Below are 13,913 nucleotides of genomic sequence, written 5' to 3' on the forward strand. Positions count from 1 at the left end.
ATACTTCTTGTCCGGTTATTCAGAGGGTTCAACTCAGAAGGGACCCCTGGTTTGTGTGAAAAGGGAAACGGTCTTAGACTCCTCAAGAGTCTAAAAGGGAAAGTTATAATCCCACAAGGGAAGTATTTAAATACAGGAAGAAAGTACTAACTTCCAGGAAACTAAGATAGTTTTATAAAACTTTATTAAGTCACATTGTTGCTGAAAGAAATCTCCAAGACAAACAAACCTCTCACAGTTAAGAACTGAACCTCTAAGAATATAAGCTTCAACTATACTCTGTTGCCTGTTCAAAATATTATAATCTGTATAAACAACCAAATTTACTTCAACTTCTTATCTCCTGCCCTGTTCTTAACTTTCTCCCCTGCGTACCTGTGAACTGTGCCTGTTCAATAAAATCAACCTTTCTGTTTGGACTTTACTTCTTATCAAGTGCCATTTCCAAAGGGATTTATGAGAGGTCTTCTGCTTAGTTACAATAAATCTCTGCCCTGGATAAAAGCCAAATTTCTCTATCACAGGGTGGGACATGGAGAAATGTATAATTCTATAATTAAAACACGCTACTAAGTGGCTGCTCAGTCAGAGTGGGGAACAGTGTTTTGGTGGGAAAAGACAAAGCAGGGGTCAGTCATTATAGGAGCTCTTATGAAAGAAATTTGGAATGTATTCTTTAAAGCTGATGTACTGATTTGCTCGTCTTACAAGGGGATGACATTGAAAAATAATGTTAAAAAGAAGCAAGCCTTAAGCTGATGCTGGATAGGAAAACCTAATATATCAAGATCATGAAAAGCCCAGTGTAATTTCGTAAAATATGGGTGTAGGGGATGGTACTGACATATGATCTTTATTCTTTCACTGGTATTGCTTTATAGGACCCCAAAAGGTTCCCTGCTGAAGGAAAAGAATGTCAGGTTCCATTGCCCCAAATAAGTTTTTACTGAAACACATTGGAATGTTTATAACCTGTGTTCTGCTAGAATAACTTTCTTATCTAGCTCCAGTTTTTGTAGTTTTCATTTTCTGATGCTTCTCTTTATAAAAAAGAGAATGTTCTCTAAATATTTTGGTGACAAATGTGTGTTTTAAGTGGGATATTCAGTACTGCATTTTTCTGCTTTACATACCTGTGGATCCCCCCCCTTTTTAGGGCAAAACCCACTCCCAGCTGTTAATAATCGATCGTGGATTTGACCCTGTATCAACTGTGCTTCATGAACTCACTTTTCAGGCAATGGCTTATGATCTGCTACCAATTGAAAATGATACATACAAGCAAGTATAACTTTATGCAGACTTCTTATACTTTATTAGAAGTTGGTAGAACTGTTCAGTAACTTCAGAGTGAGTGGTTAAGCGTGCATCTTGCCATCTATCTTATTTTATTTTAGCTTTCTGTTGGCTGTAATGGAAATTAATTCCTAGGAGACATTATTTTAGACCGTAATCCAGACTTGTCTGCTTTCAAAACTATTTTCGGAATTCTGGCATTTGACATCTCCTGTTTAAGTGGTCTGTTCAGAAAGCCCCATGATAGCATGCTGTCTGTTTACTGCTTTGGGCTGTTAGGAACTGGTTTAAACACGTGGGATACACATTTGTGGCAAAATCCATGCTGGGTGCAGTACCCTTTCTTGCAATTACGACAACTTGTTTTATTTCTGATCAGGAAGTATCCATTAATGACGAATGCTAGGACACTCAACATCTTCAATTCAGTGCTGTTCATGGATGTTGACCTACAGGGTGTACAATCCTGTACAATACCCACAGCTTCCTGTCATATATTGCTGTTTGTTTAAAAGATGTCACATATATAACACTTCTGTCTATTTGGCATCATGTCCCTGGAGAAATATCACTAATGCGTCCTGCTTATTGTACACTACTCACAGAAGGCAGACTATCAGAATTTAAACTGAACATGGGATATACATATTGTTCCTTGTCCTGAAATAAGAGATCAGCCAGTATGGTTTTTCTGTTCTGTTTTTAAACAAACAAATACAACAGATAATCTGAAAAAAAAGTTTGTATTTTATGCCTCTGGTGCAATTAGTCTGAAAAGCCACCGTGTTTTTGCTGTTAGAAGTCATGAAAAGCACGTGGCATGTGGACTAGGATGGGCCCATTCTCAGTAGAAGTTTTCTTTCAGTTAAATGACAACTAGATGCAAATCTGTCTGAAGATTTTCTTTCTGTGGCATATTCTAAAATAACTCTTAATCAAGACCTGCTTGTAGAAACTAACATAAAAATTATAAAGTGTCATGGTTTGGGGCTAATGCAAAAAAAGTGTGCTTTTCCATTTTTGCAAATGATGCATTGCACATTTATTTCTGTGTTTCTACATTTATACTGCAAGCTGTGTTTTTTGCCAATCTGATAGGCAATCCTCCGGATTCATTTCTGAGAACTACGGATCCTATTTTGACGTTTGTAAATTGCACAGAAACCTCCATAGCAAAATCTCAGCTTCTAAGCAGGTGTATAGGGAGAAGAGGAGTAAGCAGTATATTCAGGGGTACCAGACCATAGTAACTGCAAAATCAGTACAGTCATAAGCATTTTAATAAACTAACTTCACATTTCCCCCCTCTTCTATTTTGACTGCTTGGCTGGTTGAATCAGTTTATGTGAGTTTTTCTACCTATCAGCAGTGTTTTGTGACATAGCAGCTAGAATGTTCTGTAGTATTTCTTTTCATAGGAATCTGTTTAATAAGTGTGTAATGCTTAATATGTTTTATAGATGTATGCAAAAAAATAATCACCGTTATCAGAGTCTATTCTGTGATTACATGTAAAAACAATATTTTGATTGTTTTTAAATGAGAGAACCTTTGCTTGCATCTCAAAGCCATTTCCTTGCTCCATACCCCAAAGTGGTTCCATTAACTGGAGAAGAAGCTGAATGTAACAGTTAACTGGCAGTCATTCTTAGGCTAAACAGTTTTGCACTCCAGTCGCTGCTGTGTTCATACATGCTGTTAAAACCAAACATGATTACCCTTTCAGCGTATCCTGTGTATGTTGACTTGGAAGTGTGTCCCATTAACTTCAGGAGGACTTGTTTCCTAGTAAATGTGTTTAGCGTTGCAGATTGGAGCCTTTGCTTCCCAGATAACTAGGTCGCTTCTGCATACTACTGTGCATCAGGTTATTTTATAATACACATTCACAAAGAGTCTCAGAAACATGTTCTGCAAGTTCAGCTATGTATGGTACAATAACCTCCCTTTTCCCCCTGTGTGCAGATACAAAACCGATGGTGCAAGTGGGAAAGAAAGGGAAGCAATTCTAGAGGAAGAGGACGACCTCTGGGTGAAGATCCGGCATAAGCATATTGCAAATGTTTTGGAGTATGTCTGCCCTTGCCTGCTTCTCATATTACATAATGACTAAACAGACTTCTAAATATGTTCAGTACTAACAATCAGTGTTGCTCAATGAATATGGCAAAATTAGGGGTCGACCCTGGAAGATCCGTTTCAGAATCCTTATTCAGCCAAAAGAACAGTGAGGTGTCTTGGAGCCACTCCAACTTTGATTCTTCCTTGCTGAGCATCCTATCACTTGTTGCATGGATGAGTTTCAGTTGTTGTAGCCTAAAGATGCAGACAAGGGCCTTGGAATGGTCTGGCCAGCTATGTATGTTGTAAATCGTTCCCCCCTTTCTTGATTGATTCTGGCTGAGCAATACTGGCCATGGTTATTAGACTTTGACAGTAAAGTCTTCTTTTGGTGAGGTGTGTGGGGAAAGGAGTCCTAGGCCTGTTTGAGCATATGAAACTGCTTTATACCATGTCAGACCATTGCTCTGCTTAGGTTGCTATTGTCTACTGTGACTGGCATTTACTGTTCAGAAGGGAGATGCAAATGGAGATCTGTGTGCACTTTGAACTGCTGAGCTGCAGTCCTAGTTTGAGCCTGGAAAAAATTCAGTTCCTCTTTTGTACAATGAGAATAAAATACTTGTACCCCATCTATTTTGTTTATTGCCACTGCCTAGCTGCATTATCTGCAAAACATACTAAACAAAAAAGAACCATGAAATATCAAGAGTTCTGTGGGCCAGTGTAGTGTTATCCTGAAACCCAGAGTCAAGAGAACATTCTGGTGTAGTAGAAAAATTACATTTTAGTCACACTGAAGACCTTTAAGGAAATAAAACCAAACAAAATGCTGTCTCATAATGAAGTAAGTGTTTAACCCCCACCACCACCCCTGAAAACTTGTTACATGACTCTGCAGTAAGACCCATACCTGTGTAAACAGGATGACCATCACAGACATCTCTGTCTTGCCCCTTAGCACCTTCTTAGATAGGAGGTTCACATAGACTTTGCAGTTAGTGAAAACACAACCATCCTGTGATAAATTACAGGGCCTCTCTGGGCAGGCACCCTTTTTCTAACAGTGCATGACCAGAAAGCGCACAGATCTAGGAGCTTTTAGATTAACACTTCAAGTTCTGCCACTACCTCACAGCTGTTCTTGGACTTCAGTCTTGCTTCAGGATTAGGCATTCTGTGATCGGACGTCTCTCCTCCTGCTTACCCAGTCTTTCTCGCTTTCCCTTCGTCTCACAAGTAAACTTTCTGTACCTCTCTTTGCCTTCTATTTGCACCATCACAGCTAGTTCTTCCACCACCTTTCATTTTTTTAGTTTAGACCTCTCCTTGCTGAAGCTGCCACCTAGGACTTAGCTGCCATAGCCAGGACTTTTTACTTTGGGGGGGGGGCATTTAAATAAATCGAGGGCACCCCCGCACACACCCCAAGGCTGTGTCAGGAGCGACGAGATCCTTACCTAGAATGTTTCTGTGTACAAGGAAAGGGGTGATTTTCACCAATTCCCTCAGGACCAGCATTTCAGGGAATGCTTGCAGCTTCTGGTAGAGTGAAGAATCAATGAAAACTGCCCATTTTCATTGTGTGCTTGAAAATTCTAGGTGGTATCTCCAAACCTCTTTCTAAACCAATATACCTCACTAAGTAGATGACACCGAGAGCTCTTGTATGTTGTGTCATTTGAATGATAAAATATTCAGGCATTTCTTTGTCTGCTTTCAGGGAAATACCAAAGCTTATGAAAGAAGTTTCTTCAAAAAGGAAGGCAACAGAAGGGAAAGTAAGAAGTTTAAATATTGACTTTTTAAGTAGTATTAAGTGTTATTTTAAGATTTTGTCAACTCAGTATAAGTTTTTTATTTTATTTTATTTTGTTTTAACTTAGTATAAGTTCATCCGGTTAGCTACTACCCTGGTATATTGGTATGCTTGGGCTACACTCCTGTGCACACTTACTTATCCTCCAAGGAGCTCAAAGTGACATACGTGTCACTCCTCCATTTATCCTCACAATAACCTCCTGACTTAGTTTAAACAGAGAGAGAGTGACTGGCCCAAGCCCCCCCCCCCTTTGCACAAGTTACATGGCAAGTGATTATTTGAACCCAGATCCTAGTTGAACACTTTAACCACTACCCCATACTGACACCTTCTGAGTAAACAGGTATAGTATTGAACTGTTGTTATATTTATTGAAGCAGTTGGCTATGATATTTTACAGCTGCCCCAAAGACCAAAAATTGGAAGATGTGCTTAATTAAATAGTTGAAACTGAATTTTAAAATTATTTTCCAGCTATCTCTAAGTAATCTGGCTCAGCTTATGAAAAAGATGCCATATTTTCGTAAACAGATTACTAAGGTAAGCAAAACTTTATACAGTGGTATTTTGGGGTGCCAACTGTTCATGCTGTGTGGTTCTTAATAGTTTGATACTATGGACAACTTTGCTGGAATAGGATGCAGTGCAAAATTTTCTTCAGACCCCGGATGATATGCTAGTGCTTCAATAGTCTAATGTGTTAAGATTTAGGTAAGCTTCATCCTGAATTGGATAGATGCTGTTTGAAATTCCATGGGCCAGAGAATGTAAGCATAGCCATGTGGTGCATCAGGTACACCTGGTCAGCCTTCTCTACTCATCAGTAATCAACCAGCTACCTTTGGAAGTTCAAGCTCAAAAGTGTGTATGTTTGTTTTGCCCTGGTGCCTGTTATTTGGAGATGACACAAGCTCTGCTTGTAGAGAGAGAGGTTGTGGAGGGTGGTAGGCACTCTCTGTCACTGGAGAAGGGGCATCACAGGCATCATTGGTTGTTAAGTCATTTTTTTTGTTGTGCGGCTTCTTTTGTTGCATCATGAACTAAACTATGTAAAAATAATCCTGCTTCTGTTTTTGTCTGTTTTTCAGCAAGTGGTCCATCTTAACATAGCTGAAGATTGTATGACTAAGTTCAAGAGTAATATAGAGAAGCTGTGCAAAGTTGAACAGGTATGTGAATCACTCATGCGACCAGTGCTGTTTGGCCTAAGCAAATATTTGTAGAGACACAACTGACCTTTCTTTTCAAGTGAGCTGACATTTGCCCCTGGGTGACCTCAAGAAGCAGCAGCAGCAGCACTTCTTGATCTTTGAAGCAGCAATTTTTTCTGTTGAGAAAAACCAGTGGTGGTCTTTTCCAGCCCAGAGAGATCAATCCAAAGGTGTCACTAGTAAGGGGAGAGTAGTGTGTGTGGCTGCAGAAATGCTGTAAAACTTGCTTCCTGGCCAAAAAGGATACTCATTCAGCAGTGCCTCCTTGCTCTTCAAGGCCCAGTTGCAGTTATGCTTTTTGCTTTCCTTATCCCACCACTGGTCTGTCTTTGCTGCCTTATCAAACTCTAGAACAGAGGGAACAGATCAGTGGATGCTCCAGTACTCCTTTGAGGAACATGGAAGATGAATGAGCAAGGGTAAGAAGTGGGGAAGCAAAGAAGAGATGGGTGATAATTTATTTGTAAGATTGCAAAATAATTTGCTTTACAATTGGTAAGGTTCTCCCCCAGCTTCTAATAATAAGCGTAGTTGCTTTTTTTACACCCTGCTTTTATCAACCTTGCAACCAGTGGCTGAGTGAAGTACCATTCAAAGAGGGAATTGGCTTGCCTTTCCTTGATTTAAGAGAATGTCTCCTGTTTTTGTGACTTAGGATTTGGCTCTTGGAACAGATGCAGATGGGCAAAAAGTGAAAGACTCAATGAGAGTCCTCCTTCCGGTATTGCTCAATAAAAATCATGATAACTATGATAAGATAAGAGCCATTCTCCTCTATATCTTCAGCACAAATGGTAAGATTTTGATTCACTATCTACTGTATAGTGGAGCTGCAGTACATAGTTCAGCAATGCAGTCTATACTGAATGCTTAACTACATAAATGTAAATGTTTTTAATAGTATTTTATTGATTTTTACAACACAAAAAGAAGATAAACCACGACAATACACAGACATCTACAAACACACAAAAAAGAAGACCGCCATATCTTATCATAACCGCAACACAAAATTCTAACATAATTAACTGGTTCCACATTTCCCAGTGTATTTCTAGCCATATTAAACAAAGAAAGAAAAAAACCCAAAACTTGAAAATCAAATTCATTTTTATCTGTCTATAAGTCATAGCAACATTTCAACAAAAAAAAAAGAAAAAGAAAAAACAGAACAAAATAATATTAACTATTATTAGATTATCCTGATTTATCTCATCTCAATTAGCATTTATGTTTGTAAAGTTACCGACATTCACTTTACTTCTAATTTTATCTTTCTTTCCTGCTTCTTTAGCCAACTTATCACTCAACATTACATTATACTGTATAATTTCTTACTTATACTCTTATGACCTTTACCTAATATATAGCGCTTTATAACCATTACCTTCTTATTTACCCTATTTCGTAATAGGTTAATTTACCAACTTGCCGCAAACCAAACCAAAGGAAACCACAAAATTCTTAGCTTTAATATTCAAGCTTCTTCTCTTCATATTATTACAAAGTGCAGTCCAAGGGACTGTATCATACGCTAATGCTTCATTTACTCCAAAACAACTAAAAGGAAAAAGAAAAACTAACAACTGTTTATAACCATGGGCTTAAAAATAAACTGTTTTATAAACACATTGCTTTTATCTTTATGCCCCCTTTTACCGTCTTGTAAGTTAAACACCCAATAAGGAGAGGATCAGGTAAGCTGAAACATCAAAGTTCCTAGCTATAATATTGACTAAGTATTATCTAAACTATTCATGCCTCATACATCTACTAAATTCTCTTCATGTTATTGTAAAAAAAATCAACTAAACCCCATTTTCTCCAATATTACTAAGAAATAGCTATTTTAACTTGCCAAACTTGAGAATGTATTAGCTACTTAACAGAAATTGTCAGTTACCTTATTTGCCCATTTTAAACATCACCTATTATACTATAAATCCATTGTATATACAGTGTCTCACAGTTCCTATCTAAAGTACATCTATTTTTCATCTTTCCTTTAACCCATAATTTAAACTAAACCACTTTATAATATGCTAATATTTTCTTGATTTTCTGCATCCTTTTTTTCTTTACAATCATGCATGTCTTCTCTCTTTAAATACATGAACTTCCATTTCCATTTGTTCCCTCCTACAATTCAAGTGCAAAAGGGAGGGATTCCGTCCAGTGTTCTTTGGTTTTTTATTATTTCTTCCATGTTTGTCATGCTTCCTTGTGCTGGGCTTTAATTTTGCCTTAACAAGTTTAGCCTTTTTGGGGTAGGTACTCCAAAGAATTTCCTTTCCTTGCCTCCAACATCACAAAATTTTCCAAAGGTTCTTCTAAGTATGGCGTTTGTACACTGAGTTTCTCAAATCCTATCTTACATGGAGCCAATGTTACCTGCATAGTGGGACTTTGCCTTCTGATCTCGTCTTCCACAGTATACTGCTGGGTTGTGATTGATTCTTCTCTTTCCCCCCATCACAATCCGCAAGTAAGTTCTGAGGTTTCTCCAATAAACTCTTACAAGCCTCATTAAACATGCTTCGAAATTCATCTAGCAATAGCTTTTTAAATTGTTCCACAGTAAGTTGGCCAATTTCCAAATTTTCTAACTCCTGTCCTTCCTCCATGTCCTCGCCGTTTGTTTTTTCTTATTTCTTTTAAATTAGCCACTAACTCAGGACAGTTATAAAGAAGAAAGCCTTGGCAACAGTTCAAATATCCTGCAAACGGCATTTTTAATTTCTGTTTAAATGAGTAAAGTTATCTTCTTACCCCCATAAATCACTCAGACAAACTTCGTTCTCCTTTCTCACGCTGGCCACTTTCCCAATTTTAGGAGAAGAGAAAAAACTGGAGTTGTTCATGAAATGACCCTTTTGTATATGTCTCTGACCTATTGTGCTAGTAGCCAAAGGCCCTTACAGTCTTAACTAGGGATGGGCACGAACTGATATGCCGGTTTGCAAGCTGAAACAGTTCATATCAGTTCATGAGCCATTTAAAGATTAAATCTCTTCTTTCTGCTCCCTGTGAAAAGCTGTGGGGAGCAGGAAGCTGGAGTTTCCAAACAGCTGAGCGGTGGGGAGCACAAAGCAGCTTTTCATGGGGAGCAGAAAGCAGGGTTTAAATGGCTCAGAGCCATTTAAACCAAACAGTTGAACAGCATGGAGCTCCTTGAAGCTCAGCTGTTTTTCGTGAAGAGCCATTTAAATTCATGGGGGTTCTTTAGACCAGACAGTTGAGCAGCAGGGAGCTCCTTGAAGCTCAGCTGTTTTTCATGAAGAGCCATCAAAATTCCTGGGTGGTGGTGGTGGTCTTCAGTTCACAAACATCGCTTCACAAATCACAAACCAGCCAAAATTTGTGACGAACTTTAGTTCATCAGCTGATTTGTGCCCATCCCTAGTCTTAACATAAGAAATAACAGTTGAAAGGGGGGGGGGGGACACAAGGACCATACAGAATTTAAAAATACAAAAAACATGCAAACCCCAAAACATAAAAACGTGCAATAAAAGCACAATTAATTTCAGGTTTCCTTCCCATTAAACTAACTATGAGTTTGAGCAATTTGCTGCTTAATCAGACACAGCTTTGGCCTGAATTTTCTTAGGCACTAATGCGTAAAGAGAAATGGTGTGAGCTACGTGAGGGCATATGTCTGACAATCAGTAAATTACTTTCTTCACATCTGAGCTCAAATTTAAGTGGGCTTAAAAGAGCTGTGAGAAATTTACATCTAGACTGAGAGAGGGTGTGCAATACAAAACATAATGTGGAAGATCCTCCAGTTCTAGATTTCTATGGATATAGAAGCACTGGACTACCATGGTGGATAGGGAAAATAAGGTAAAGGTTTGCTTGGTGTCATGCAGAAACACTCAGTATAATGCTATGGCTTTGACGTTGGTCATGGATACCCACCAAGACGTTTCCTGGCTGTGCATATCTGTTTTAATTTTGTTTAGGCAACAGCTGCCACCACAGCACAAAGATCTTCACTGCATGACTAAAGATATGCAAAAAAATCTTAGAACAGTATCTTCACTTTAAAAGGCATCCTTTTAAAACAGAGCTTCTGCCTGAAATGTTGAAGGTTTATTTTTAGAGTTATGCATAGCCTCACTCCCTAACATATTATGTAGATGGCTCCACCTCCTACAATGGTCATTTTGTAGTTGTGCCTACCACCCTGTGTCAGAGTTCTAAAGGGCCCTGCAGGCTCAAAAAAGTTGGGGACCCCAGACCAAAGGTCAGTACTTACATAAACACTTTGTCTGAATTTGGTAAGTTATTCAGAATATCTTTTTTTTCATGTGGAAAAAGGCACTACGCAAGAGAACTTGGACAAGCTGATCCAGAATGTACAGATAGAAAATGATAGTGACATGATAAAAAACTGGAAGTATCTCGGTGTCCCTATCGTCACCACAGTAAGAAATATGGCATTTTTTCTTTCATCTCCTTTGCAACATAGACCTTTATGTGCTTGTATTTGAAGGACTATTCTGCTGTTCCGGTTGACCTTCTGCCCCACATTTCCATTGCTCCTTACTTCTTGCTTAAAATCTTATTAAAATAATCCTAAATACATCACACTACGCTGATTTGGTAGAAAAATGGGGAATTTGGTGTGGAATGTTACCAAAGCATGCTATCATATGGCATTTTTATAGTTCTTTAGAGTATTCAGGAAGTATCCTATAAAATAGCACAGAATAATTATCCCACACTACAGCTATGCAGGGGAATGAGCAAAGAGCTAAGATGTAGTAGCTACTTGAAGACCGTAGATGACTGTGGCTGCGGCAAGAGTTGATTCTGAAAGTTCCCTGGCTTGCAGGTCACACCAGTGTACTGCACAGTCTATCTTGGAAAGAATCTCAATGTCCACGTATTTATTTGGGCTGTTTCTCTAACCCTTTAAACTACATATGTTTATGAAGGTGGTGTAAAAATTCATACTTAATTCAGCATTCGATGCATATATTTATTAGGTAACTCGACTTATCTGTGAAAATATCTTTCATTTTATTGCTGCTTTTCAATGTTGTTTGAGCATTTTTAGGCCACTTTCTCCCCAGAGGGACCCACAACGGCTTATAAGAAGAGAGAGGCTTCAGAGTACTTAAAACAGAAACTAATCTGGGCTGGTCCAGGTGTGCCATATTGGTTATCATGAGTTCCAGGCTGCAAGCCCTGGGCTAAGATCCAAAGCCTGAGCCTTTCAGCTCACACTTCTGGTCCCACCTAAATACCTGCAGAAAGAGGAGAGTAAAAGTTAGTCTAGATGTAGCTGCTGCTAGCCTGTTACAGAGAGCCAGCAGGATCTTCCTTCGTTCCCCCTTGCCCTCTTCTGATGGGCTTCAGTTGAGTAACAGGTTTGGAAGCTATGTTGAAATAGTGTTGTCCATGCCCTATTTTGTGGCCTTTCGTCTCTTATAGTAACTTCAGGCCATACAAATTTCCCTATAGTTAACTTTTATTTCATTCTGATAGCATACACAAGCAGGGACAGGACTGAGTAACTTGTCCCCTTCTGTTGCCTACTTGATTCAAGCAGTGATATGCAGCAGTGTTCATGGCTTTTTGCAAGTATTTCTATAGCATATTGCCTCATTTAAGCTCTACTTGTGTGTAACTAGGTGCATGCAAGAATTTAGTGGCCCTGCATAGGGATGTGCATCCCCACCAGGATCAACAAAACACATTAAGCCAGTTCAGTGGTATATGGATGTAGATGTGCATTCTAAAGTTGCTTGCATTGTCTACACTAGATGCATGCATGAAAGCCCACATGTCCTTTTTAGATTGGAACATGTAATAGAGATGATGGATTACAAGGGGTCCATAGAAGTAGTTACTAGTAGTGACTGTATCTTTGAGTGGGAGAGAGGCAGAAATTAGTGATGGGGTTTCAGATGTGCTAGAAGTACCAGTCATGGGGTTTCAGATGTGCCAAAAGTACTGAGAACCCAGAGTGCCTTGAAGCTCAATTGGATGGCTTGGATCATTTGGAGCATTTATGTGGATGGAACAATTTCTGCTTGGAGATCACAACTTTTATGCCTCCCCCCTCCTGCCACATCCCAAAATGCCCCCCTCCATGCTGTTCCTCCCAGGAAAGCCGCACTTCACTCCATTGAGTCCAAGCTGATCTTAGAAATGAACTCCTGACTCTCATTGCCAAGGGAGGAAGAGCTAAGTCAATAACAAGCCATATAAAATGGCCAACTACCAAGGCCAGTCAAAATTTATGGACCTTGTGCATAACAGGTTCTTGATAAAACTAAACTCTTTGTTAAAGCTTACTCATACTAACAGTGTGCTTCTGTTTCGCTGTGTAAATTAAAATGTGGTCTATCTGTCACAGAATACCTTCTCCTTTTACTGTATTTGGGTGGTATTATTATCATTATTGTTATCATCATCATCATCATCATCATCATCATCATCTCACTGTGAAGCGTGTCCAAACAAACGGTAAAAACTATGTGCACATTTTAGGAAGTTGGCTTTGAATCTATATTGGTAATAGAGTTCTTCAATAGACTAAAGAAATTCAATGTGAAAATGAAATTTGTAATATACTGGCATAGTTAATGTAGTTTGATGTTATGGGAATGAACATAGGGAATACTTGGATCATAGGTGTGTTGCTTTTGCATGTGGCTCAGAAATTAGCTACTTCAGAAAACCAGAGTTGTGTGAAAACTACAGTCCTTGGTTTGTTCACTTTTCCTTCCCCAAACTAGGATTTCAGGTTAGGATTGAATCATGTTTTAGAATCCTGATTTGCAGGAAAGAGAATACACCACAGGATGAGGTTTCAGCATAAAAACAAGGTATCCTTTCCCCAAAAGTACAAATGAATTCCAAGCTATTGCAAGAGGAAGGGAACACACAAGTTCAGGGTTCCTGCAAGCTTGTTTCCATGATGATGACCCATGATTTTTCATGTGTGAACTTACATTTGCTACATTAATAAGCTGGTCTAAATTTATACACAGCAAACTAGAGTCTCAACAGGCTTTTAGCTGTATGATACATTTTCCCTTCAGTATGCTTGTGGATTCATGTGTGCACATGAGATTTTCATCTTTATAATTTTTCTTTCAGTCTGCATCCCAACAACGTCGACCATCAAGGAAGGACCGGTCTTCAGAAGAAACGTTTGAGCTTTCTAGATGGAGTCCTGTTATTAAGGACATTATGGAGGTAACGTTTTCAAAAAAGTTTGCTCTTCATCTTATGCAGAATATTTAGGGCCTTCAAAACCTGTATGTAAAAACATCGTTCTCATAATGGCCCCTCTTTCTATCACAGGAATTTTACTCCTAGACATCTTGAAAGAAAGATATAGATATGATACTCAGGTGTGTTATTGGTATCAGGAGTAGTGTACATGCTTATACCTGGCTCCCATCACAATTCATAAAAACAATGCAATGGCAATACAAGGTGACACTAGATCTATGAAAAGTAGTATATAAAAAAATGCCAGTGTTTGTTGAAAATTTTATACT

At 38.7% G+C, this 13,913-nt stretch overlaps 1 protein-coding gene across 1 annotated transcript in view; it reads left to right on the top strand.

Moving 5' to 3' along the window:
* STXBP3 (syntaxin binding protein 3) overlaps positions 1-13,913 on the top strand; it is a 44,105-nt gene that overhangs the window by 23,675 nt on the left and 6,517 nt on the right. Inside the window, 8 exon segments of the mRNA XM_015428273.1 lie at positions 1,157-1,281; positions 3,262-3,366; positions 5,081-5,138; positions 5,654-5,719; positions 6,268-6,348; positions 7,046-7,184; positions 10,714-10,820; positions 13,507-13,605. Coding sequence (XP_015283759.1) covers positions 1,157-1,281; positions 3,262-3,366; positions 5,081-5,138; positions 5,654-5,719; positions 6,268-6,348; positions 7,046-7,184; positions 10,714-10,820; positions 13,507-13,605 — 780 coding nt within the window.

Source organism: Gekko japonicus, unplaced genomic scaffold, assembly GCF_001447785.1.
Source record: "Gekko japonicus isolate JY-2015 unplaced genomic scaffold, Gekko_japonicus_V1.1 scaffold2560, whole genome shotgun sequence".
NCBI classification, from domain to species: Eukaryota; Metazoa; Chordata; class Lepidosauria; order Squamata; family Gekkonidae; genus Gekko; species Gekko japonicus.